The following is a 25,759-nucleotide window of genomic DNA, read 5'->3' on the forward strand; positions in this document are numbered from 1 at the left end:
TTCATGTAAGAGTTTTTAAAGAAAAAATGTACCTCCAAGGTACATCACCTTACAGTCTATTTGAGGAGCTTGGCTCCCTTTAATAAGAGCTTTTTTTTTTTTTTCTTGAGCTCCACGCTGATGTCTATATTTGAATGGGCCAGGAAACTCCTATCAGAGCTTATTCCTCATCAAAGATGGTCAAAGAACAGTTTGGTTCAGTTCATTAGGGTCTACCTAAACCTCACGTAATGGGGTCCATGTTGTGGTTTTGCTCTTGGATCACAGACCTTTTTACTTCATCCTTCCTATTCCTAGTACTGGTCGAGTTGTCACTGTACCTGGGCTCCCTCGAGGGCCTCCAAGGGCCTTTCTATCTCACTTTCCAAAATGACTGGATTTTGGAAACTGAGACCTCTTTAATTTACAGTGGGACCAAGCCTGCTTTATCTGTCGTTTTGTTTATGAAGTCTGTTCATTCTAGAGAGGGGGCTGTCTTACAAAAAGTAGGAAATTCTGGGGCAAGTGGGTGGGAGGGAGTGGACCATGTCACAGGTGCGGTGGCCACGCCTCAGATGTTCTAAAACCATCTAGTTCTAAAATCTTCTTTCTAGTTTTAGACTGTGCATCCTGAACTTTGGCTCAGAAAACGAGGCTCAAGTGATGTCTGCTCACGTGTCTCTCACATTAGTTATTTGTGAAATAGGCCCCTGATATGATGTTTCTACCCTGGCCAAAAGGGGAGAAAATTTAGGTTAAAAAAATATATATACTCCCCACACAATCTCTGAGGGAGATAGAGATTTTGGTCTTGGCCAGTGGTGTTGGTTGTTGATATCACTGATCCAGTTATTCTTTTCCCTGCTTCGCTTTGCTTGCCCAGATGTCGTTCGAAGAGGAAGAGGGCTACTCAGGCAAAACCAGGGTCAGCAAATTCAGATGAAATGTCTACCTGAGCCTCCTGAAGTCTTCCCGCTGGGCTGTGTGCTCATTTATAAGCCTAATTGGCCTAGAGAGGAAGGAAGAAAGAGGAAGAATTTGTTTCTAAAATGAAAACCAAATATGGTTAATATAAAAGCTCCCCATGTGCAACTCATCCTGCTAGCCTCCAGTAAATGTACAAATATCAAAATAAAATATGATAGATAAAACTTACATTCAAAAAGGAGAAACTGAGACAACTCTCCTCTTTAGTAGGGCCAGAATAATCCACATAGTTTACTCCTTCTGCAACGTATATTTTATATACCACATTATCTGATTTTATATACTACTCATGTGTGATTTTTAGCTCACCTCTAAAACTCATAAAAATTCAGACTAAGGCTATGTCCACACACAGTGTTGAAATGAGCCAACCATTTGGAAAATTCATGCTCTCCAAAACACATTAGCTTTAGTTATCTGAGAAGGAAAAAAACAAACACATTTCATTTTCTTAGTTTTTTTTGTTTTAATCTGCAAATGTTAAATAGCTAAAACTTATAGAAACCAAAAAAATATATATATCATAAACCTCTTTCAAAACCTATTATATAGAAATCTTAGGGTTTACTTTTTTCTAGCTTTTAAACAAGTAATAACAGCCAACATTTCTATAATAATATAGTCACTTTTCTTCTTTTTTCTATATCATGATGATATTGACTAGGTCATTAAAGAAGTATGTGATAGCTAGCTACTCAGGCAAGTGAAGTCAGAGGATGGACTAGAATTTTTAAGAAAAATTTAAAGAAAATTTTGAATGTAGACTTGATTTCAGGTTTAATTTTCAGTCTTTTGACATCTAGGAAAATGAGAAATAGTCTTTCCCTAGGGCAAAAGAGTCTTCATGTAAGTCTTCAGATATCTGAAATACTTTGTGGGCCTTACTTAGTTCTTTCTTATCTGTTAAGAGTAATTGCATTAATAGATACCAAGTAGTACTGGCTTGTGACTTTAGAGAATTCATGAAGCCAAGTATTATATTTTCAATTTACTTTTCAGATTTTTGTGCTTCTGATTTGGTAGGAAAAAAAAGATGAACAAACTCACTGTATATGTGTGTCAAAGAAGAGTAACTATGGCCTGAGAAACTCTCCAAAGGGCACTGAAGTTTATGGAACGTAGCCCTGGCTTTGAGAATTATTTCAGCTTCTTTGTGCTTTTTGTTTGTTTTGTGCACGTCTGAGTTTTACTTCCTGGAATTTGACATCTAAATCAGAGGCTGTTACTAAGATATGTAAATAGAACGTATGAGTCGAAATACTTGTCATTAGGGATGTTGAAGGGACAATTTACGATTCACAAGAACGGAAAAGCTCAATAAAGAGCCGTACTGAAGGGCTAGTGACCTAGGAGAGCTGTAGACAGATGGGCTTCTTGTGGATGAGCAGAATTAACGACAAGTGAAAGGAAAAATTCACTTCACTGGTAAAAAAAAAAAAAAAAAATGTTTTCCCGGTGTCAGCAAAGACAAGACTTTCCCCTTCCCTCTGCCCACACCTGGGCTAAGCATAACTGAGCCTGCATGACACCAGGGTGCATGCTGTATCGATTTACATGGAACCTCGTTTCTCGAACATCTCCCACCTCGAACAATTTGCTTCTGAACCTGACAGCCCTTTCATGCTGTTACCTGTATGATCAGTCACGCATCTCTCAGGTGACAAACAAAGGAGAGAAGGTGCAAATATGAATCAGTTTACCACTGACAAAATCTGAGGATATTGTGCTGTGAATATTGTTGTGGTTTGTTTGTTTGTTTTTGCTTTTGTTTGCTTATTATCGTTAAATTTTCATTGTTTACTGTATATTTCCTTTCCTTTTTGTTAAATTTTCATTTACATTTCATGTCCTTTTTGTTTTTAAAAGTGTTTACTTATAGATTAAACACTACAATAGACGTGTACTGTATATAAGAAAGGTTAAAACAGGGAATCATTTGCGGTTTAGAACGGACTCATTCAATTTACATTATTTCTAATGGAAAAAAATGATTCCGTTTTCAAACAGCCTTCTGGGATGAATTAAGTTCGAGAAACGAGCTTCCACTGTAATTCCACGTCTGTCCCCACTAGGCGATGTAAGCCCTTATTGGCTGGACACTGTCTGGTTTCTTCTCCCTGGCACCTCGTACAAGCCAGGTACAGAGAAGGTGCTTAATAAATGTCTATTGAATTAAATATTAATGGTAAAAATTATTCTCTTGTACAAATTATTTGTGTATTCATCTTATTCCCCACTCCACTGTGAGATCAATAAACGAGTTTAAATTTTGTTTCAGGCAGAAGGATTGAAACAAAATATTAACTTTTTAAATTTAAAATTCACAGAACTAAATAAATGGTGGTTTGGGTGTTTTTTTTGTTTTGTTTTGTTTTGTTTTTGACAAGTTTGTAGTACTTGTACTGCTGAAGTTTGAGCTTAAAACTGCTTGGAGAGCTTGTAATACTTTTTATATTATAAAAGAAGGAATGATGATGACTGACATTTGTTGAGCGCTTATTCTGTCTTCGGCACTTAACCCTTTTGGTTTCACCATGATCTTATCAGGTACATACTGTTATTGTCCCTTTTTATACTTGGGGGAAACAAAGGCACTGAGAAATGAAGTAACTCGCCCAACATCACCTGGCAAGTGGCCAAGCCAGGATTTGAACCCAGGAAGTCCCACTCCTAACCACTAAGTCAGCTGCCTCGTGGGGTCCCCTGCCTGCATGCAGTGTTTGGTGAAGGGAATGAACTTACCCAGACAAGTGGGTCTCTTGGTGGAGACATGGGACAATCTGTGTGGGAGCAGTAAGTATCTGTACTAGTAGAGGCCATAAAACAAATGTGAACTGAGCCAGTTGTCCTGTCCGCTACCAGAAAGTTTCACATATACTTGGTGAAATTCTTATAAAACTGGCATCTGTCATTTTGTAAACTGTGTGTGTGTGTGTGTGTGTGTGTGTGTGTGTGTGTGTATGTGTATGAGTGAGAGAGAGAGAGAGAAAATATTTATTTTCCTTTACAGCATGGTACCAGGCATGACCTCCCTAAAGTGGCTAATTGCAAGATACTTTCTTCAGAGATTTCCCCAAAGATAGTTGTTTGTTTTCCAGGGAAAGCCAAAATTCCCTGGGAAGTTGGCAAAAGTCGCAAAGCAATGTTTAGCTAAGCTTTTCCAGGCTTCCTGAGAGATAAATCCTCCTTAGACTAAGCTAATAAGAGCATCAACACAAATCATCATTTGTATTTTCCTAACCTCTTCCATCTAGGATGCTCTGCAAAACATGGGCACTTATTAATTTCTTCCCATAATGGTGAGGGAAGTCAGTGTGATTTTCCTGTTTTATAGATACAGAAACCAAGTTAGGGAGTCCACAAAAAAATAGCGAGAAATCATTTTGTAAATGTTTTATTGACACATCATGTAGAGTGTTTTATTTTTACGATAGAAGTGGTCCTTGAAGCAGTTGACATGTGTAAGCTATCTATCTCTGTGCAGCCAGACCTGACTCTAAGCCAGCAGTTCTCAGCCTGCAGTCTGGGGACCCCGGGGAGTTCCTCAAGGCAAAACTATTTTCAAAATAATACTAAGATCTTTATTCGCCCTTTTCACTCCTATTCTCTCACAGGCAAACAGGGAGTTTTCCAGAGGCTACATGATGTATGATGGCATCATGACCAATTAGTATGTGCTTGGATTGCTTGGATATTCTTGTTTTAAAAGTATCATAGTTCAACATTTCCTAATATAACAAATACTGATAGATATAACCCACATAAGCAAAGCTCTTAGTGAGTCCTCAAGAATTTTTGTTTGTTAATCCTCATGGGAGGATATTTTTTTCTATTGTGTTTTGTTTGTTTGATTTTAGAGAGAGAGTGGAAAGGAGGAGAGAGAAAGAGAGAGAGAGAGAGAGATTGATTGATTGAATGGCTGCCTCCCACACACACCCCAATTGGGGCCAGGGATTGAACCTGCAACCCAGGCATGTGCCCTTGACTGGGAATCCAACCTGCGACCCTTCTGTACCTGGGCTGACGTTCTAACCACTTGGCAACACCAGCCTGGGCAAGTCTTCAAGAATGTTTAAGAGTGAAAGGCAGTTCTGAGACCTTTTTTCTGTTGGGTCACTAGAGAGTGTTTACCATTTTTATAATAAATTTCTTTTAAATATATCTGAGTTTGCAATCTCTTTGCGAGGTATAAGCATTTGGGTAAGAAGAACTTTGCCTTAGAAAGAGAAACCATTCCCTCTCCGTGCTCCCTGGCATCTTTTAGGATATTGGGTCTTCATTCTAACTTGCAGAGCATTATTTTGGGAAGAACAGCCCTAGTTACAGTAATGGTTAATGAGGCAGCCTGCTGAGTGCCAGAATCCATTTTTTTTCCGTGTGATCAAGCTGCATGCCTCCTTCCTGACATCTCATCCGACTCTGCTCGAGGTTTGAAGAATTAGCTGTTCATAGATGAAGTGCCCTTAATCAGTTCATCTTACATTACAATGTAAAGTTTCTCTCGTGTTGGGCAGAGAACTTGATTTTCATTTGCTATCTGTGATCACAGCACAGTAAGTGGAGTCCCAGGAAATTTCAAGGAGAGGAATGATAATGCAGAGAGGGGGTGGGGGCCATGGGGGGTGCTGAGCTAATTGATTAGTTCAGAATCTTGTCATTTCCATGAGGAATGGAGGAGCCCAATTTGTATTTCTCCTCCTTGGCATGGGATTCTCACAGATTGTCTGATGTTTCATTATCATCTTGACAGAACAGCTGATGTAGAATTCTGTCAAATAGGCTATCCATTGTGTTTTTGCCATGTGCATGTATTACTTCATGATTAGATTATTTTGACTCTGTTAGTTGATTATCTGAGCGCTGGAGGAGTGAGCACAGAGGAGGGTTCTCTCTCTGGCTCCTGAATTTTCAGGGCCTCCGGTCCTCTGAATACAGTAGACACCTCCTCCCCCAATGCTAATATATTGGGCTTCGGGGATCCATAAATGACTGGTGTTAATGTCCTCTCCTAATAAAACTTTAGGGCAGCTCACTCCCTTATTCAGAATTTCCCTAATCCTTACATATGGCCAGCCTCATCATTTTCTGGCTGTCAGCACCGGTTCTTCACCTGCTTCCAGGGTTAGTTTGCCTCCTCGTCATCCTGGGGTTTTATTTTCCTGTTTATGGCGTCCCTTTCTGGTGGATTCGAAAACTCCCGGCTGAGTGTGAGGATTTTCACATACACACGCAAAGCCTGGGCAAACAGATTGTGTCCGTTTGCCGAAGAAGCCTCTTTGGTGTCCCCCACCCACTAAAAAGAACACCGTTCCTCCTGGTGATAAAGAAAATCGGCACAGAGCAAGTTTTCTATTGTGTTTCTTTGCTTGTTGGTTTCTTTGACAAACATGCACCCCCTAAACACACCAGGACAGCTCTGTGTGGCTGTTCCTGCGCTGTGCGCTGATCCCCGCAGTGCCCAGCTCCGTGAGCGAGGAGGCCTTGATGGCCTGCAGGGCTCCGTCACAGACGCCCAAACCATGCCTGGCGCTGGAGTGGGAGGCTTTGCTGGCCGCCAGTCTTCATTTGTCAGCTGTCAGCCCATCTTTCCTTGCTTTTGGAAGACCCAGGGATCTTAATGCGAGGCAACGTGGTGTAGGGGAAGAGGCGATGATGCCCTCTTGCTCTTCCCAGTAACTGACTCTTGTATTTGCTTTAACCCTTTTAAAAATCATTTATTTATTTGCTAAGTATTTATTGAATGCTGGTTATTAGCTAGGCCAAGAGGAGGCTAGTTGTGAGGAAAACAGAATGAACAAGACCAAGTCCCCGCCTCCCCAGAAGAGAGAGACACTAGAAAACTGTGATGATAACAGGAGCGTGCTAGGTCGTGCTTTGAAGAGGGAGGTTGAGGAAGTCTCTTACAAAGAGTTACGAAGGATGAGTTAGGGATTCTCTAAGCAGACAAGGATCGAGGCGGGTAGGAGGAAAGAGAGGTTGGGATCTTGTGTAAATGTATCTGCCTCTATTGCTCCATTCCTGCCACCATGCAGACATTACTAATCAATTGGGAACGATTTCCTGGTGAGCTCACCCTTGGCCTAACAGTCTTTTTCAGAACTTGGTTCCCGCAGTCTGTCACACAATCGTTCTCATACCTGAATGAGCAAAAGAAGTGAATGGCTCTGGTTGTGGAAATGCCGACTGTTTTGCTAGATCTGGGGTACAGCCTGGGAGTCTGCATTTTTAAGTGAACACACTCTTATCCCCCAGGTGGTTCTGAGGCAGGTGTGCTCAGCAGCAGTGCTGAGAACTCGTTTCCTGGCAGTGGCTCTCCCATGATTTACACAGGAGTACCTTCCTGGAAGACTCGGTGTATATTAAACTGTGCAAAACTATGTTTTGTTTCAATGAAAAGCAAAGTGAAATTCTAGTCTTAGATGATTATAGACAAGCTTTTCATCTCCAAACAACATCCAGAGGGCTTTTCAACAGTGGCGTGGGAGTCAGGACAATTCTTTGTGGGGCTGCCCTATGCTTTGTAGGTGTCGCGTTTGCCTGGTCTTCACCCACAGTAGTGACCTCCCAATCATTGTGGTGACGAATAGTGCCACCTCCAAATTTCCAAAATGTTCTCTCGGTCGGGAGGCAGCACCATTCCCAGCGAGAGCCACTGGGCCAGATGATGGGACCAGCCTTATGTTTTAGCCAGATGGCCATGCTGTTGGTGTAGACAGTGCATAGAGAGCAGTGTGGACATGGGCATGGTCACAAGGAAGCAATGGGAGGCTGCCTAAGGCTGAGAGGGAGGAAGGAGACTTAGGGAGGAGAGTTCAAGAGAAAGACTTGACGGGACACAGTAGCCAATTGGGTGTAGAGAAAGCGAGTGGGAGAGGGAGGTGTCTGCCGTTTTCCAGGGTTCAGGCTTGTGCTATTTCCCGGATGTGATGCTGCTGTGACCGGGAGGAAAGAGGAGGCAGAGCACGTGTTGAAATGATGGCAGTGTCTTGTTCTGAACATCTTGAGTTCCAGTCGCCTGTGGGATTTGCAGATGGAGCTTTTTCTGAACCAGCTGCTGATGTGGGTCTGTTGCTCAGGAGACGGAGACTTAGGAGTGTGGGACACATGGAGCTGTTGGGAGGAAAATGGTGGTGGAGCCGCGGGGTGGATGAATTGTGGTTCAGGACAGTCATTCCTCCTCGGCCAGTTAGGAGGGGGAGTCACGGGACACGGGCAGCCAGGGCCCTGCTGACTTTGGAGACCACAACTCTGTATTGATTCTCTGCAGCGGCGCCCGAATCCTGTGAGTCCAGGAGCGGGGAAGCCTCAGTTTCTTCTTCTTGTAAAACGAGGGTCCCTTCCAACTCTGAAGTTCCAACAGCATGTTTTTGAATTACCAAGGAAAAGATAGTAGTAGGCATGAACACGAGAAGGAATCTATGTTCTCAATTTAGAGTAGAATGGGGGGCGGGTGTAAGAGGGACTATTCCAGAGGCCAAGCATAGACATAGATAGAAACCCAGTCCAAAGCATTTATCTTAGGGGTGAGTGGCGTCATCTTTAACTACAGAGGGAGTTTAATATGTAGAGATATTGGCCTCGTCCTTTCGAAATATGCCATGTAACCCAGAAGACTTACAGTTTTGATCTCAAGACAGTTTAGAAACTTTCAGGTAGTGGAAAGACAGACAAATTACAACATGTGTAACAAATCAAGGACTAATACCCATCTTACAGGATTGGCTTTACTTTTAAACATTTGTTTTATTTTCACGTGTCATATCCTGAAATTGAGCAAGTCTGGTTTCATGACGGTTATTTATAATCACTATGAAGCTATTCTTACTTTTGTGGTTCTCCCATTATAGACTTCCGTGCCAGTAAACATGTTGTGCATGTATTTCCCCCCCAATCATGATTACACTACCAAATTCATTGAAAAAATAAACATCCCACTTTTTTAAAAGGGGTTTGTTGTGACTGGCCTTCCAAGGAAAACACGGATCCAAGCAGTGTTGACTGTTGGTTGAACCTAAAAAAGTCATCAAGGAAGATGATTCTCAAGCTTGTCTCTCCAGCCTAGAGTTCTGAGCTGCAGACCTTTTGTCCAAAGAGGCTCATCTAACTTTTCCCCAGCGGTGTCCCAGAAACCCCTGGCAATCACCATCACCAAACCAAGCAGTAACTATCAGCACCATCATTTAGGGCCCTGCAAACTTGACACTTAGGGCCTGTTTTTGTTACCAGCTCGTTTTCCCTCATCTTCCAGCCATTTCTTTGGTTTCCTTTCCTTATGGGACCAAAAAAAAAAAAAAGAAGAAGAAGAAGAAAGAAAAAGACTTGAATAGAGACCCTCCTAAGAAGGTAACAGAAGACAAAATAACCTTCTCTGATGGATGTGGAACAGACACTAGGTTCGTTTTTTTTAGCATTTGTTAAACTTTTCGTTCTAATCCTGGGTTAAGAGGACCTGTCCTGACTCAGGAGCAGTTAGAGACAGGCCGGGATGCCGACCTGGTGGTGTTTGATAAAAACCATTTGCCCGTGGAGGACACCTGAGGCAGCACAGAGAGGGGAGACACGAACCTGAACCCGCTGCTGGTGGACTTCAGGTCCTCAGCATCATGGTGCAGTGGGAGCGCTCTGGGAGGCGTGTCCTGAGCCCTGGCGGAGTAGAGGCCTCAGGTCCCCAACCTTCCTGCCTTCCCTCTCTGAAGCTGCTCCCTGCGTTTCTGGGTGTGGCCAGATACTATCTGTTCAGCCGCCCTTTCTTTGCTGTAGCTGAGGACCAACTTTTAGGGCTTATGTTTTTCATTTAAAATGTTAGACCTGACATGCTCCCAAGTAGAGTTGCAGGCAGGGCAGGCCTGAGGTGAGAGGAGAATTTAGGATGGGAGTTCTTGTTGGTGGCAATTAGTAGAGAAATTTAGGGAGTGTCGGTGAGGAAAGAAAGTGAAATTATCCTTGGGTTTATGCCTCTTTCATAGAAACATGTTCTCTTGGTGCACTTAACTTTATAAATTTGGGGTGGATTCAAGACAAGCACGGAGCACAGTCAGGGTGCAGGTGACCTGTTCCTGTCACATCTCCTGCCTGAGGTTCTTCCTCGGTGCCACACTCTCGTCATCCGCCTTGTCCTGGTGTGCCGTGTGGTAAAGGCTCTGCAGGGATTCTCACGTGGTTCCACCTCTTTTCTCCGTTGTTTCCCGCACTCTCTTGCTCCTTTTGGAATGTGGTTTATGTAGCTCACTGGGGCCTTCTGATGTCCTTATCCTCTGGGTACCATATCCTAGAACTGGCTCTCTCAAGCAGGCGTCCTCAAACCACAGCCCGCGGGCCACATGCAGGTGTTTTTGCCTTTTTGTTTTTTTACTTCAAAATAAGATATATGCAGTGTGCATAGGAATTTGTTCATAGTTTTTTTTTTTTAAACTATAGTCCGGCCCTCCAACGGTCTGAGGGACAGTGAACTGGCCCCCTGTTTAAAAAGTTTGAGGACCCCTGCTCTAGAGTCTGCAGACATGCCCTCACCCCCTTCCTCCTCATACCCCATTGTCTACTAAGCATTGCAGAAGTCTGTTGTAGAGTCTGGTGCAAATTGTGGCGATAGTAGCCTTTCCACATGCCTTTTGCCTCCCTTATTTTTTCTGAGTCCTGATGTTCTAGACCCATTTTTGGTTCACATTCAGAAATGAATAGAAGTTACACCAGCATTGAAAAGAGGGTCACGGCAGGGGGGGGGGGTGGAAATGCTGGCCTGTGGCTTAGGCTGGGAAATGAAAGTCATACGTGAGAACTAAATATTGCCAGAGAGCTGGAGTGGGTTCAGACATAAGGATCAACTTACAGACATAAGGATCTGCCATGTTTGGTAACAAGTTAGGAGGTGATTAGGGTTATTAATGATAATAAATTGACAATAATGGTTTTAGCAGCGCCCATGTATAGAAGGGTATGGGTTCCAGGCCCGATTCTAGTGCTTTCTGTGCATTCTATCACTTAATCTTCATGACAGCCCAATGAGGTAGGCGGGCTTTTATCCGACACACACAAAATTGGGGCTCATAACTCACGTGATGTTGTACAGTTAGTAAAGGCTGGCACTGAGATTTGGGAGCTTGTTTGGAGGTTCTAGCAGGGGAGCACAGCTACTCGTGTACCCCTGACCGAAAACCGGTCCTCTCCTCTGGGGGGAAGGTCGTCCTCTTCGACCAAGTGCGCAGCTTCGGGAGGGACGCGCATGGATCGGTGAGGGGGGAGGGGGACACCTGCCTAGCCAGGTGGACACCCGCCCAGCCAGCCAGGTCAGCCGAGTGAACCCTGGCGATCAATGGGGTAACACCTACCGCAGCCAGATCGCCCTCACATCCTGGCACTGAGTTTTGAACCCAGGTAACCTTGCTTCAGAGCCTGAACCTTGGGCAGTACACCTCACCTCTCGCCTGAGCCAGATTTAATACATCACCAGCTTTCGACCTTATAATTCAATTCCAGATTTCTGTTCTCTTTTTGCCTAGTAGGGTCTGCATCATTTACATTCAGACAAACTACACTGCAGTTATGACAAAGCAATAACGATGCCCACTTCTCACTGATACGTGGAAATGTGGGCTATCACAAAGCTCCCATCCCCACCCCCAGAGGCAAGGCAGCCCAGGAAGGGAGACAGCTCTGTTAAGTCGAAACATGAAGACTACACGGATGCATTTATTAAGTGCAAGAGGGAGAATTTGCATTTCTGGAATGTAACATACATAAATCACCCGGAAAATCAGTACAAAGCACTTCCAGAGACCCAACAAAGCGGACTGAAGGGCCCACTGTCCGTTGATATTTCGGATCTGAGTAACCTCAGCCGGGGTGCCGGCTGGCTGCTTGCCTCTGGCAGCTGGTTCCAGTTCTGCCCAGAGCAGGGAGTCGCAGCCGAGATTCTCAACTTGAGATTCCCCGCGCGGGGTGGGAGGTGCGATTCGGGACGGTGTTTGGACTTGCCAACGGCGCAGGGACAGGAAAAGATTGTGAACCCACCTTCTCCAGAGAGGTAAACACGTTAGAACCTGGTGTGATGGTGTTACTAGAAATTCTCCGAGATCAGGCTTTCCGAGGTCTCAGGGACCCGCACCTCACACATGGAGGCGGTAAGAAGTGTTGCTCTTCCCTTCTGATTTGGAATAGTGACGAGTATAAAGAAAATACTTCATATCCTTGAAGGAAGGTTACTCACTTGATCCCACACTCTACATATTTTGGCAGCTTTTCCCCAGTCCTCGGCCTTACAGGTTTATTTTGGGAAAAGAGGTGACCTTCCGCATAGCTGTAACTAAAAGATGCTAAGTAATGAGTTAAATTGGCACCTCAATAAAGGTAGAGAAGGGATCATGTTCGTGTGGACTGAAATAAATTTAAAGTAAGTAAGTTTAAGCAAAGAAATAAATTTAGAACAAAAGATTCTAGAACAGGTCTGTCCAATAGGAATATAATGTGAGTCATAGATAACGATTTAAATTTTTCTAATTAGCCACATTGAAAAATTTAAATAGGTAAATTAATGTTTATTATATATTTTATTTAACCCGGAATATTCAAAGTATTATTTTAACATATAACCAATAAAAAATTTATTATTGAGATATTTTACATTCTTTTTCTCCATGCAAAGTCCTTGAAATCTTGTGTGATCTCAAGTCACACTAGCCACATTTCAAAAAGAGGAAAGAAACGAGGGAGGGAAGAAGGAAGGAGCTGTTAGAAAACACCTAAATGTGCCTTATAAACACCTAGATGCCTATCACATCCTCATGGGCAAACTTCCTGGTGGTTCATTTCAATAAATTTTCACTGGCCAAGTCCAAGAAGTCCTTCCTTCTCTCTGGTTAAAATCCACCTTTTCCTTCTTGGGCCAACTGTCTCTGGTAGATGACATTTTTTCTGAGTGTAAATACAAATTATTTTTTAACCATATTTCTTCTCTGTTATTCTAAAGAATATCCCTTGGCCATTTGCTCTCACTTCATTTTTCTACTTGATCCCATTCTCCAGCTTTTCTCCCCTTCCACTGGAATACCTGACTGAGAAGGCAGCTGGGAGGGACATACATGCATGCATAGACCTTAAAAACCATTAGGAATGCCCTTTTTTTTCTTACAGTGGGAACCAAAATGCCTCTCAAAGTCGGCCTCCCAAGGTATCATAGACACCCCCACCCCCACCCCCTGCTCAATCTCTTACTAGACGAGCAAAAAATAAACCACAGAGTGCTGATGACAATTTTGCATGCAAATTGGTTAGTGGAGCCGGAGCTGCTCAACTTGTATGTATGGTTTTCTATTTCCATGCACCCATTTGGGAGTTGGTGCAGGAACGCAGTAATTGTCCATGCAACGCTGGAAGTGCAGGTGCGGAAGCCTTTTCTTAGAGCATGAGAACTGTCTGGCCCTGTTCTCCTCCGAGTTCTGCTGAACCTTAATGTGATGTCATACACATAGGAAAATTATTTCTTTAAATGCGTGTCCAACATGTGGAACTTTTGGTAAGCCTTGTGCGTGGCTTATGTGCCTGTGCCACTGAAGGCCCGGAAGGTCTCTGCTGCAGCATGGAAAAGGAGAAGCCGCTGTTGGGAACGGGCTGGTGTGTCTCGGGTAGTGCCTTTGAACCAGCCAGTGGGTAGAAGTTGTGCTGAGTGAGCCCCAAGAGAGTGGAATGTATTCTGTCACATGCTCTTGAAACTCGCCTTGCACCTGGTGAATTGTACGCCTTCCAACAATCTCCACAGGCCATTATTTCATATTATTCTAAAATTTTATTTTTATTTTATTTTTATTTTTTTAATATATTTTATTGATTTTTTTACAGGGAGGAAGGGAGAGGGATAGAGAGCTAGAAACGTCGATGAGAGAGAAACATCGACCAGCTGCCTTCTGCACACCCCCTACTGGGGATGTGCCCGCAACCAAGGTATATGCCCTTGACCGGAATCAAACCTGGGACCTTCCAGTCCGCAGGCCAACGCTCTATCCACTGAGCCAAACCGGTTTCGGCTATTCTAAAATTTTAAAACCTTCTCCTAAATAAGGACCTTATTGGTATACCAATGTGAAACTCTTGCTACAGAGTTGAGACACGGATGATGATTGCTCAGGATAAAGAGAAATAGTAATATTCTCTTGTGTCCTATGTAAATGCCGAACGGAAGGGTGCTCATGCTCTTGGGCACCATACTTTCTGGGAAATGTGTGTGTTTTTTTCTTCGTTATGCGTTATGCTGTTTGGGGTTAAGATTGCCAATCACTTTTTTTAAAATTGATTTTTAGAGAGAAGGGGGGAGAAAAGAAGGGAGGGAAGAGGAAGGGAGAGAGAGAGAGAGAGAAATATTGATTTGTTGTTCTGCTTACTTACGATTTATTGGTTGATTCTTACATATGTGCCTTGACTAGGGTTCGAACCACTAACCTTGGTGCATTGGGACACCACTCTAGCCAACTGAGCTTACCCGGCCAGGGCCTCCCAGTCACTTCTTGTATACCACCACACCCTTTGTCCCGTCATTTGGCCAACTCTGCAAAGGGAAATTTTTACGTCGTCCTTCACTTTCGTTGTCTTATCAACCTTCGATTTTTCCCAGTGTCTAGATTTTCACATTTGTGAATTATGATGCCTCTTAGCAGCGAAAGGGAGGGGAGGTGCCCTTTCTTCTTGGGCAGTGGAGGCGAGAGGTTGCGTGGGACGGGCAGCTGGCACTGTTGGTTAAAAGGTTTCCTGGAGCTGGATGGTCGTGGGGGTTGCACCTCAGTGAAAATGTACTTGGTGCCATTGAATTGTACACTGAGAAATGGTTAAAATGGCCCCTTTTATGTCGTGTATGTTTTACTACCATTATAAAAGAAAGGTTTCCAAGTTCCCTCCAAGTTTTACCCTGGCTGATTTGTTTTCTCGGGCTCGTTACGGGTCTTTCCTCTTGCTCTCCTGGCTAATCTGCTTTGGGGCCCAGACTCTTTGGGGACCTTGAGGTTAACTGTCCCCCAGAGGAGGTGTGGGTAGCAGGCAGCACTGGTTTTCTTTGCTGTGCTGGTGCCATCGTGATCTGGGCCGTGGCCATATTGGTGGAGAACTTCTTCCTTTCACCATGATTGTTATGAGCCTTCTCCAGGCCCTCTGGGTTGGCCAGCTGATTGGTGAATCAACCCAGCATGGCCTCTGGCCTGGGGGATCTTATTTATTGGGAAATACAGAAAAAGAAAAAGTAAATCAGTAATTTGTATAATTAAAACTTGTGAAACAATTAAATTGTAGAATTAAAATTTGCTGTGAAACAAAAGATTGGTAACGGTGTAGAGCAGTGCTGTCCAATGGAACTATACCGTGAGCCACATACATAATTTCAAATTTTCTAGTAGCCACATTTTAAACAGGTGGAATTAATTCAAATAATATATTTTATTAATCCTAATATATCCAAAACACTGTCCTTTGAATGTGTTATCCATGTAAAAATAAACTACTTATTTAGATATTTTACATCCTTTTTTTCATGCTAAGACATTGACATCTGGCCTATATTTTACACTTATGGCACATCCAGTTCGAACTAGCCACATTTCAAGCGCTGAATATTTTTAGTGCTGATTACTTTTATACAGAGTCTTGAGACTTTATCATAGAAATCTATATAGGCGCCCATTTACATTATAAATAAGTTCATTTCCATGTTGTTTGTACATATTCATTAGTGCTGGTCTTTGATGCAGTCAGTTTATTGCACTACTCTCAAAATTAAAAATGAACTACCAGGAGTGTTAGCTATCCTGCCATTATGTTCAATTAGGAAAATGGCACAAAATATTGATAAACTAGCTTCCCTTCCGACTCATGCTAAGCTCTTCTTGGATTTGGTGCGGACGACTTTGGTTAGAAATTCTGAATACTTGGTGATTTTTTTGTGTGTCTTTTCCATAGAAAGTACTTTTAAGTGTGTGGAATATTTTATTAACACCCTGGTTGCAGTCTCTAGCTGGTTGCTTTAATATCTGAGTAACCCACTGTGAAATCTAAGTCGCATGATGCCTGATATTTCTTGAAAAGTTTTCTTGATGAATCTTAGCCTGTGTTTTCTCTGATAAAATGGACTAGTAAGATGAGCAATAATGCCATCATTTGGGTTTGATCAGTGGCGTGTAGTCAATAGGAATTATTCGGGCACTCTCCTTACAAACACCTAGAGAGTGAATTTTTGACAATGCAATATTGTATGTGTGTCATTGAGTGACTAATGTTCCTCCTCCTCCTCTTCTCCCTTCCCCCCCTCCCTCTTTCTCTCTCTCACACACACACATACACACACGTTTTCATGGCAGTCTAATAGTCTGATGCTTAACGTTTGTGGCCTGGTGGCTGCTTCTTAAAAATTCATATAATGAAACATCTATTGTACATAGTGTCATTTTCTCCCTGATTGGCTTATAAAATCCGAGGTTTATGTAAGTTTAAAGTACTTTTAGTCTTACTGAGATTTCCCCCTTGAATTTATCCATGATTTAGTTAAAGTGTTAAGAATTGCATTTTATGAAAGTGTATTGGTGGTTGTCAGGGCCTGGGGGAGACGGAGTGGGGAATAACTGCTTAGTGGGTATGGGGTTTCCTTTTGGGGTGATGAAAATGTTTTAGAACTAGTAGAAGTGATGGTTACACAACATTATGAATGTACTAACTGCCACAGAATCATTGAAATGATTAATTTTGTGTTAGGTGAATTTCACTCCAATTTAAAAAAATAAAAAAAGAAGAAATAGTATTTTAATGGAGTGGTCTCCTGGGCATGGGTATGTGTATCCTTTATAAGTTTCAGAAACGTGAATTTATTTAATAAAAAGATGACATAAATCTGAATTTGGAAGGCCCTGAAATGAACATTTTATTCCATAGATTCAGAAATGACACAGAAGACAAAAACTGCAGGCATTCTTTAAGAAAGTGAATTCCTATTTCTTACTGATACAATGAAAAACCTCACATTGAAAAATGATGGATTTTAGTGTTTTTGCTAAATTGGATCTACTGCAAAGCCCAGGCAGATTGATGTTACAGAAATAGCGGCCAAGAAAAAAAAAAAATATATATATATATATATATATATATATATATATATATTTTTTTGGTTGAACAATGTCATTATCAGCTTCACCTGTGAGGGAAATTACCCGAGGGAGATCCTGTCTCGCTCTCTAGATGCGCTCCTTGGTATTGACAGATCCATTAGCAGTTGTAATTAGAAAAGCAAAGTCGGACTTTGAATAATTAGGCTAAAGTCACAAGTGATTGCTGGGCACAGGAACAGAAGCTGTTGTTCAGCCCTCTGTTGCCTGCTGTAGTGAGTAGGTGACGTGTGCTGTTGCTGTGTGCAGTGTTTCTTCCTTAGGTTGGAAGCGGGTACTTCCCCACTAATAGAGTTTGAAGTAGCAAAGACATCTCGCTTTGGCTGTTCTGCAGATGTCTGAAGGGCTTCGTTTCCAGGGAATAAATGGGGCTGCGGAATGTTTTTGCTAAACAAACCATTGTCATAGCAAAAGCAAAATCCTCTCTATCCCAGGAGTGTTAAGAAATGTGTTTTGTTTTGTTTTTTTGCCTATTTTCATTCCTTTTTTCTTTTTTTACCCCTCCTGGAATAATGGTTTACTTATATAAGGTTTATTTTCTGGAAGAAAAATAGACTTATTTCAAAAAAAATCTTTGAACTGATGCCACCCAAAACACCTTTCAAGCACACCCTATATATTTTGATTTTTTAAAAAACCTGCTAATTGAGTGATGGAAAATAAAAGAGTCCCAAGGGGTTCAAAATATAATTATGTGGGTCTAAATTCTTTGTTCATCTCTACATCTGAATAGGAAAGGGTGGAATTAGGGAATAGAGGCCAGTGTCAAACACCTACAGATGTGTCCTTGAAGACTTTGATGTAGATTGTGATGATATGGGAATGCATGGATCGCCAGCTCTTGAATACGTGACTGATGCTCACACTGCATCTCGGCTGAGTTAAGATCCGGGAACAGAAGGGTGTGGTCCTTCCATCCCTCCACATTATCAAATGCCCCATCCAGACTCTAAAACCTACTGGGTCTTGGCTTTGGACCACATCGGGTTGAAAATAAAATGGAAATTACTTGCCAAATTTAAAAATTAGGAGAGTTTCTATGAGGATCCAGAGGTAAGAATGAGAAGTTCTGGCACCACTGAGCCCATGTGTCCATTGGCAATAACCGGGCTAGAAGGACAAGACGCCGCCGCCCCCCTGGGGAGGTGGGGCTTTGGTGTTCATTGTTCTTTATCCATCTGGTCCCTGGGAGCCCCAGTTCCTAGCTTTGAGATCTGCACAGACTGTCTCCCAGGTCATGAGATGAGATGAGGCCCTGCCCAGGCTGGTGGGAGAAGCCAGCTGGAGAACGGGGCTTTGCACAGCAACGACCAAGTCCCTGTATGGAATGAAGACAGGGCTCCCTGAGTGGTAATCCAGGGCCATCCATCCCGGACCCTGAGCTTGTAAACTGAGTGCTCCTGTGAATAAAGACTGTGGAACATGACAGATTGGAAAGTGGAGGGAACAATATGATCTTCAAGTCCATGTTGGACCCTAACAGTGACATCTCCTCAGACTGGGGAGTAACACTGCCAACATGATCTCATCAGTGTTCCCCTTCAGAACATGAAGAATTAAAATTAAAAATTTTAACTTACGATGAGGTAGCTTATGTGGTTCAGTCCTGGAGTGGGGTGCCAGTAAAAGCCCAGGGAGCCAACATACCTTCAGATAACTCACAGCACTTTCCTTGGAGCTCTCTGTCAGGAAGATGGGAGCCCAGAGACACTTCTCTCCCCACCCCACAGGCATCTCTTCCCTGGAGCTCCCCTGCACAGCTCCCCACACATCCGGGGACAGTCAGCGCAATTTAGTGCCTTGAATTTGTTTTAAGGTTAAAATGTAAAAGGTATTATTTTGCTTAGGAAGCATTTACGTATAAAATGGTTGATTGATTAGTTTTTTTCGTGCTCTGATTTGGAGTGTAGAGGGTCAAGGGGGTGGGTGTGAATGGGGGAAGGAATAATGGCCTGAGCAATATATTGTCATCTCCATCTACAGCTGACGAGCCCCCCTGGCTGGCTCTCTAGTCACCACTGCCAGCACCACTGCGTGTGATAGTTTTGAGTTTTATCGATTACACACTCATCATCCCATTTTGATTTTCATAACCACTCTGTGATGGAAGACAGGCTGATGTTATGATCTCCATTTTAGATGAGGAAACTGAGTGCTCCTCGTGCCCCAGGTTAATGCTAGTGAGGAACGTAGCTGATAACTAAAATCCCAAGTTTTCTCAACACATCAACTATGGTTAATTTTTCTTATTCTAGTGTGATGCATAAGAGGAAACAAATACATAAATTATAAAAATCTTAGTAAAGCTTCATTTTATGATAGCAGTAAGAATGTGGAGCATTTACAAAATACTGAGCTGGAGAGACTGGCTGAGTTTGAGGTCTCCCATTGATGATGTGCAGATGCTCTTTCTATACAGTTTTATCGAAGAAGAGGGGATCTTCGTGCTGCATGGCATTTTTAGGTTTTGGTGGCTGTAGTGAAATTTCCCTCCTGAAAAGTCTACACGCCTGCCAAAAGTTCATTTGGTTTTTCGAATGAAACACAGCATCTATGCCACACATAGTTATGCCCTTTCGGTTGAGTTGCTTTGTAATCTCTTGAGAGCCGAGGAAACTTGGCCCTGGTTCCCTTGGCACAGCCTACGTACAGACCCACTCCTGTCATTTGCAGGGCCTGGGACAAGGCTGCAGAGGAGACGTTGGGCCCAGGCCAGCACTAGGGTGAGGCGAGTGAGGCAATGTTTTTTAATAGACGAGATCAGTAACAGTGCCGTTCTGAGCGATATTGGAGCTTGAGACAAAAGGAGAAATCAATAATATTGATCCCCTCTTTATTCCAATTTTTGATATTTTGTTCATTACAGACTTTTTGCGTTCCTTTTCACTTTTTAACATGTTGCATTAAATATTTACTAGTATTTATCGTGGTCACTGAGTTGTTGGTGCCCCTCAATTATGCACCTATGGCAAGCGTCTCCTCACTTACCTCATCCTAGCCTCTGTCCCACCTTGGGCCTGGGGGTGCACAGGTAGGGAACAATGTCCACCCTCGCCGTAGACCAGGGAAGAAGCCTGCACAGGCTCCCAAATTGCACCAGGGTTCTCAGGGCATGGAATTCCAGGGTCGTGGCTATGTGAAGTGGGGACATGAGATATATAGGTGGACACATGCCTGTAGGTCCCCAGGTTCCTTGCTCATGGAGAGGAGAGTGGTTGGAGGAGGGCCAAAGTGGAACCCTCTGGAGAGTGATTCTCAGCATCAGAGTCTCTTGGAGGCTTGTGAAGACGTGGCTCGCTCAGATCCTGATGCAGTAGGTCTGGAGTGGAGCCCAAGAATCTCCAGTTCTAAGGCACAGGGGCCCCTTTTTCCTGAAGGGTTTCTGTGCGTGGGAATTGTGGAGCGGCTTGGCATTCTCTCCTAGACTTCCTTTTAGGTATTTATCTAGCAGCTTAGGCAGAATGTACCCTTCCAGGGGAAAAGTGCAGACTTGTCTGCTTCCCTGGCCAGTCTTATCTTTGTCACTGTTATTGATGGAGGTCTCTCCGGGATGCGTGAGGGTGAATCATTGCTATAGATTTTATTTTCCCGTAAATTTCTTGCATGATGTATGGAAATGAGAGCTAGACTATCTGATGTTAAATAGCATTCTTAAGTACCTCTAGATTATGTTTTTAAGTGTGTGTTTTAAAATTATATTGTTTTAAAAGTACATTTTAAAACTTTTAAATAATACTGTTTTTACCTATAGAGGAGAAAATTAAAATGTCTCATAAACCCTCCATCCAAATGATCCCTATTGATGATAATATAATTAAAAGTACAAAATGAAGTAAAAACCACCTTTCCATCCTCCCCTCTCTATTCCACTTCCTCTCTCTAATATTGATGTGTTTTTTGTTTTTGTTTTTCTTTCAGAAAAACATGTATTCATGTCCCTCCTTCTAATATTTTTATATAGGAATATCATATGATAATATTGTCAGATATTTTGCCTCCTAAGTTAGTAGTGTATCTTGGACTTGTTTCCATCAGCAAATAACAGATTTACCTTAAGTCTTTATGACTACCTTAAGTGGGTCATAGGGTTCATCATTGGGATGTCCCAGTATTTACCTAGCCCTCCAATAAAGAACTCTTTCGTTCCAGGCTTTTGCTATGTGAACAGCCCTGTAGTGAAGATCTTTGCCAATAAATGTGTCTTTGAAAACATGTTATGAGTCCAGCCATAGCTGTGATTCCTAGTAGCGGGGCTGTTGGACCAAGGGTGTGTGCACTTTTAGGTTTGAAGGCATTGCCCTCCAGGAGGGTTCACCCCTATCAACACTGATGGGCATACCTGTTTCCCCAATGTTCTTGCCCACATGGATATCATACAAGTAAAAAGAAAAACATTATATTATTCCAATAGCAATATGATATAAAATAAGTAGGAGTAAACGTGATAATGGTTCAATATCTAGGTGAAGAAAGCTTTAATGTCCACATAAGGGACACACAAAAAAGCCTTGAATAAACAAAAATTATGCCATGTTCTTGGATGGGTACTGGTCGCCTGATGAAAATATTCATTCTCCTTTAGCTAAGCTATAATTTGAATTTGATCCAATAAAAACATCAACAAGATTTTTTTGAGGGAGGATTTGATTAGCTGGTTTTAAAGACCAACTGAAAAAAAGAATACGTAAGAATAGACAGGAATATTCAGATAATGAACAGGAAGATAAGAAAATTCAGGAAATAGCCTGAGCAGATATTAAACTAATATGAAATGAAAATTATTAAAATGGATTAATGAATCACAGTCATACACTTAAATATATTCAGGAATGTAATATATGATAAAGGTGGCATCTCCAATCTATGAGGAAAAATGTGTAAACGTTGGGGGGAGAAATGTTTAATTCATATTGCATACATTCCAAATGGATCAAAAATGTACATGCAAAAATGTGAAATACGTACTATAAGATATCACAGGAAAATTATTTTATAATTCCAGATCTCTCTGCTATAACATAAAACTCAGAAGTGGTTGAAGACAAAATTGATAAATTCAACTTCATAAGAAAAATTCTTCATGGCAAAACCCCAGCTTATGCAAAGTTAAAAGACAACAAATTGGGGAAAAATATTTGTAACTGGTGTCACAACTGAGGACTGTATTTCCTAATATATAAAGAGTTTCTACAAACCAATAGAAAAAAAAAGGGGGAGGGGGCCTATAACCCAATAGAAGATTGGGTAAAGATATAAACAGTTAACAGAAAAGGCAAATACTAAAGATAGTATTTAATCATGAAATGTTTAATTAAAAAATACAAGTTACATAATAAGAGGAATACATATGAACACCTCACTATGAGATTAGCCAGTGATTGTATAGCACTGATGAGAGGTAAATCTGTACTACTCTGTGGAGGAAATCTGGCAATATCTGAAAGTATTACAATGCATTTATCTTCAGCTCAGCAATTCCACACCTAGGAATTTACTTTTCATATGTATTATATGAGCTATATTTTTCATTGCAGCATTACTTATAAAAACAACAGTTTGAATAATCTCTGGTCACTCACACTATGGTACCCTGTGCACCTTTAAAAAGAATGAGGAAGAGCTCTCTCTACTACTGTTGAATGGATTCTAAGAAAAGTGTACTGATAACTGATTTAAAAATGATTAAAAGCCAGGTGCATTAATGTTATGCTACCATTTATGTAAAAAGGGAGGGCGATATATAGACATATTTACTTGTGTGAATTCGGTGATGGTTAACATGTATATAAAAAAATGGATAATATTGCTTGCCTGTAGGGAAAAAGCCTGAGAGGCAGAGGACAGGGCTGGGATGTAGTTTTCACTGTATATATGCTTATACCTTTTGAATTTTGAATCTTGTCTGTCCTTAAAATTATTTAATCTAAATTTTAATAAGTGGAAAATATTTGTTTTGACATGCATAGTTCTAATGTTTAGTTAATTTGGGTGTCTGCAAATAGTGATTGGCTTTTTTTTTTTTAAGCAATTTCCTATTCATATACTTTGCCCATTTTTCTTCTTCTTTTTTTTTCTTTTTTTGAGGGGGGAGTGATTTCTTTGCACATCAAGGAAATCACCTCTTTGTCTTAAACATCACAGAAACTTTCTTCCCGTCTATCTTTTGAGTTTGTTTATGCTGCTGTTTACCACCTGGCAATTTTATATTTGCATGCAGGTGTCACCTCCACCTCCTCCATCTCCTTCTGCCCTTTTTTATTTTTTGAGGGTGTGGAAATGACGTTTTCAAGGTAATCTCTGACAAAAATGGACTCTAGATTTAAAACATCCAATTACCAATGTTTCTGGTTGAGCTGGAAAATAGCCAGCTGCGGATAAGTCCTCTTTGAAGACAGTAGTTAAGACAGGAAAAAACTCATTTTTTAACAAGAGGTGACCCTACAGGCCCCAGGAAAGGGCAAAGGGAGAGGGACTTGGATGGGGCGGGGCAGGCGGTTTTGGTGGGTCTCTGATGAGCCTCTCCTCTCTCCACTCCCAGCCGAGCTCCCGCGGTCCTCAGCAGTGAGGCTGGCCTCCCTGCGAGACCTGCCCGCCCAGCTCCTGGAGCTGTACCAGCAGGGCTTCTTGCTGGTGGCCCTGCACCCCTTCGTGCAGCCGACCCACAAGCAGGAGAAGACACCCCTGGAGCACATCTTCAGGGCCATCCTGATCAAGAAAACCGACAGGTAAGGCCTCCAAGGTTGGATGGGGAGCATCATGAGGTGGCTAATGTGTGTTGACAGGGCCTCTGCCCTCTGACTGGTAAGGCAAAACATGGACAACCAGAGAACATTTCCTAGTGTCCTGTGACTGTCCATGCCTGACTGCTTACATAGAGGGTTCCATTTTACACCTTTTCTCTCCTTTAATTTATTGGATTAAACTCGGCTAGAAAAAAGCGTCTCCTCCGAAGAGGAGTACTGCCAGAACAGTTAAAATACAGCCAGTTAAAGTATAGTACTATAATCTGAAAAGCATGGCTAGAAAAACACACTCACTTTTTTAGGCTACATACAAACTTAATGGTTTTCCCCAAACTCTAGACATAGTTGACCATGTTGAGCCCAACATAAATTCTGTGAATCCCTTAGGAGGAAAAACAAAACCCACCTGAATCTATTGCTGTAATTGATTTGGTCTCGATTTTGGCTTTCAAGGCTTGGAGGATGTTTCTCAGGATGGCTTGACCAGTTGAATGTTTCCTCTTGTTATATTTTTATTGGATCTAATTAGAAAAAGAGAGAGATGGAGGTTGGTTTCTCAACAGGAACAATATTAATTTTAAATATATATATATTTTTAAAACAATGAAGGTGGGATAGAAAACACAGTATGTTTTTGCTGCTTTTGTAAAAAAACCCCACACAATTGAAATAAAGTCTGGCAAGGGAAACGGATCTGACCTTGGCCATCTATCATAGGAAGAATGACAACATGGACCATAGTTTAAAAGGAGGGAGAGTGCAGAGTAACTATTTCTTTTTCTTTCTTTTTACAAGTTGGTTTGCCAAGTGGACAAACGTTGGGCTGGTGAGCTCAGGAGGGACAGACAGAGGCGGGAGGCTGTGTGGCTAAGACGGACTCCTCTTTGCTGCCGAGCAGAGTCCATTTCTTCACGGCTGATCAGGCTCTGGGGTTCTTAGTCTGAGCCAATGTGCATTAGAATTTGAAGTGAAAGATGACATATGCCTTTGCTAATGTCCAGAATTACCATGGTATTTGTAGAGTGAAACTTGTGTTTTTTTAACATCTGCCTTTTGGGCATATTTGTTTCTTTATGTTGATTGGCTGTGGATCAATATCTGGGTCAATCACAAGAGGAAATGGTTCTGGAAGCCATGGTGGTTTGAGGTTCCACAGGAGACATGCATGCTGACACTTATTGAGCATCCGCTGTGTGCCAGGCTTTATGAGTGTCATTTCATCCTCGTAATCAGCCTATGAAATTAGATACTATTTTTATTTCCATTTTAAAGGCGAGGAAGCTCAGACCCAGACGTTGAGGTATTTGTCAAGGTACCTAATGAGCTTACTTTCTAGAAGAGGAAAATGGGTCAAGCTATTAAGAAGAATGAAACACTGGCGTGCAGGGGGGTTTTCAAAAAAGAGAAGATGCATTCTCTGTGGGTTGGAGTTCACTCTAGTCCAGAGTGCCTGGACTACCCACCAGGATGATGTAATGAACATTGTAGATACAAGAAATTCCTTGTACAACTTTGTGCTGGGTCTTCTTTGAAACTGCTCCCTCGCGCGCCCCCCCCCCCCCCCGCCACCTTGTTTTTGGTTTTAAAGAAATTGCAAAAGCTTGGTAATTTACCAAGTACGGTAATGAAAATGGCAATTTACCATTCTTACGGCAAAATGACCAAGAGAATTTGCCCACTTCCATTCCCTGTCAGTATTGTGTGGGAAGAGTGGAAAAGCAAGCATTTCATTATACAGTATAATTTTAAAGTACAGGCACTTTCTCTCCTTGCAAATGCAATAACCATTTTTTTTTTTTTTTGCATCATGAGAAAAATACCCCACACTATTAAAATTAAATAATCAAAAAATCCCACAACAGAACCTTCTCTTTAGGGAGTTTAGTAGAAACAAAACAAAATAAATCTTATGTGATTAATTTT

The 25,759-nt window shown here is 42.0% G+C and overlaps 1 protein-coding gene across 1 annotated transcript in view; it reads left to right on the forward strand.

Moving 5' to 3' along the window:
* RFTN1 (raftlin, lipid raft linker 1) overlaps positions 1-25,759 on the forward strand; it is a 174,086-nt gene that overhangs the window by 45,733 nt on the left and 102,594 nt on the right. The window contains exon 3 of the mRNA XM_008156721.3: positions 23,632-23,818. Coding sequence (XP_008154943.2) covers positions 23,632-23,818 — 187 coding nt within the window. The remainder of the gene's footprint in view (positions 1-23,631; positions 23,819-25,759) is intronic.

This window comes from Eptesicus fuscus, chromosome 18 (genome assembly GCF_027574615.1).
Source record: "Eptesicus fuscus isolate TK198812 chromosome 18, DD_ASM_mEF_20220401, whole genome shotgun sequence".
In the NCBI taxonomy this organism is placed as follows: Eukaryota; Metazoa; Chordata; class Mammalia; order Chiroptera; family Vespertilionidae; genus Eptesicus; species Eptesicus fuscus.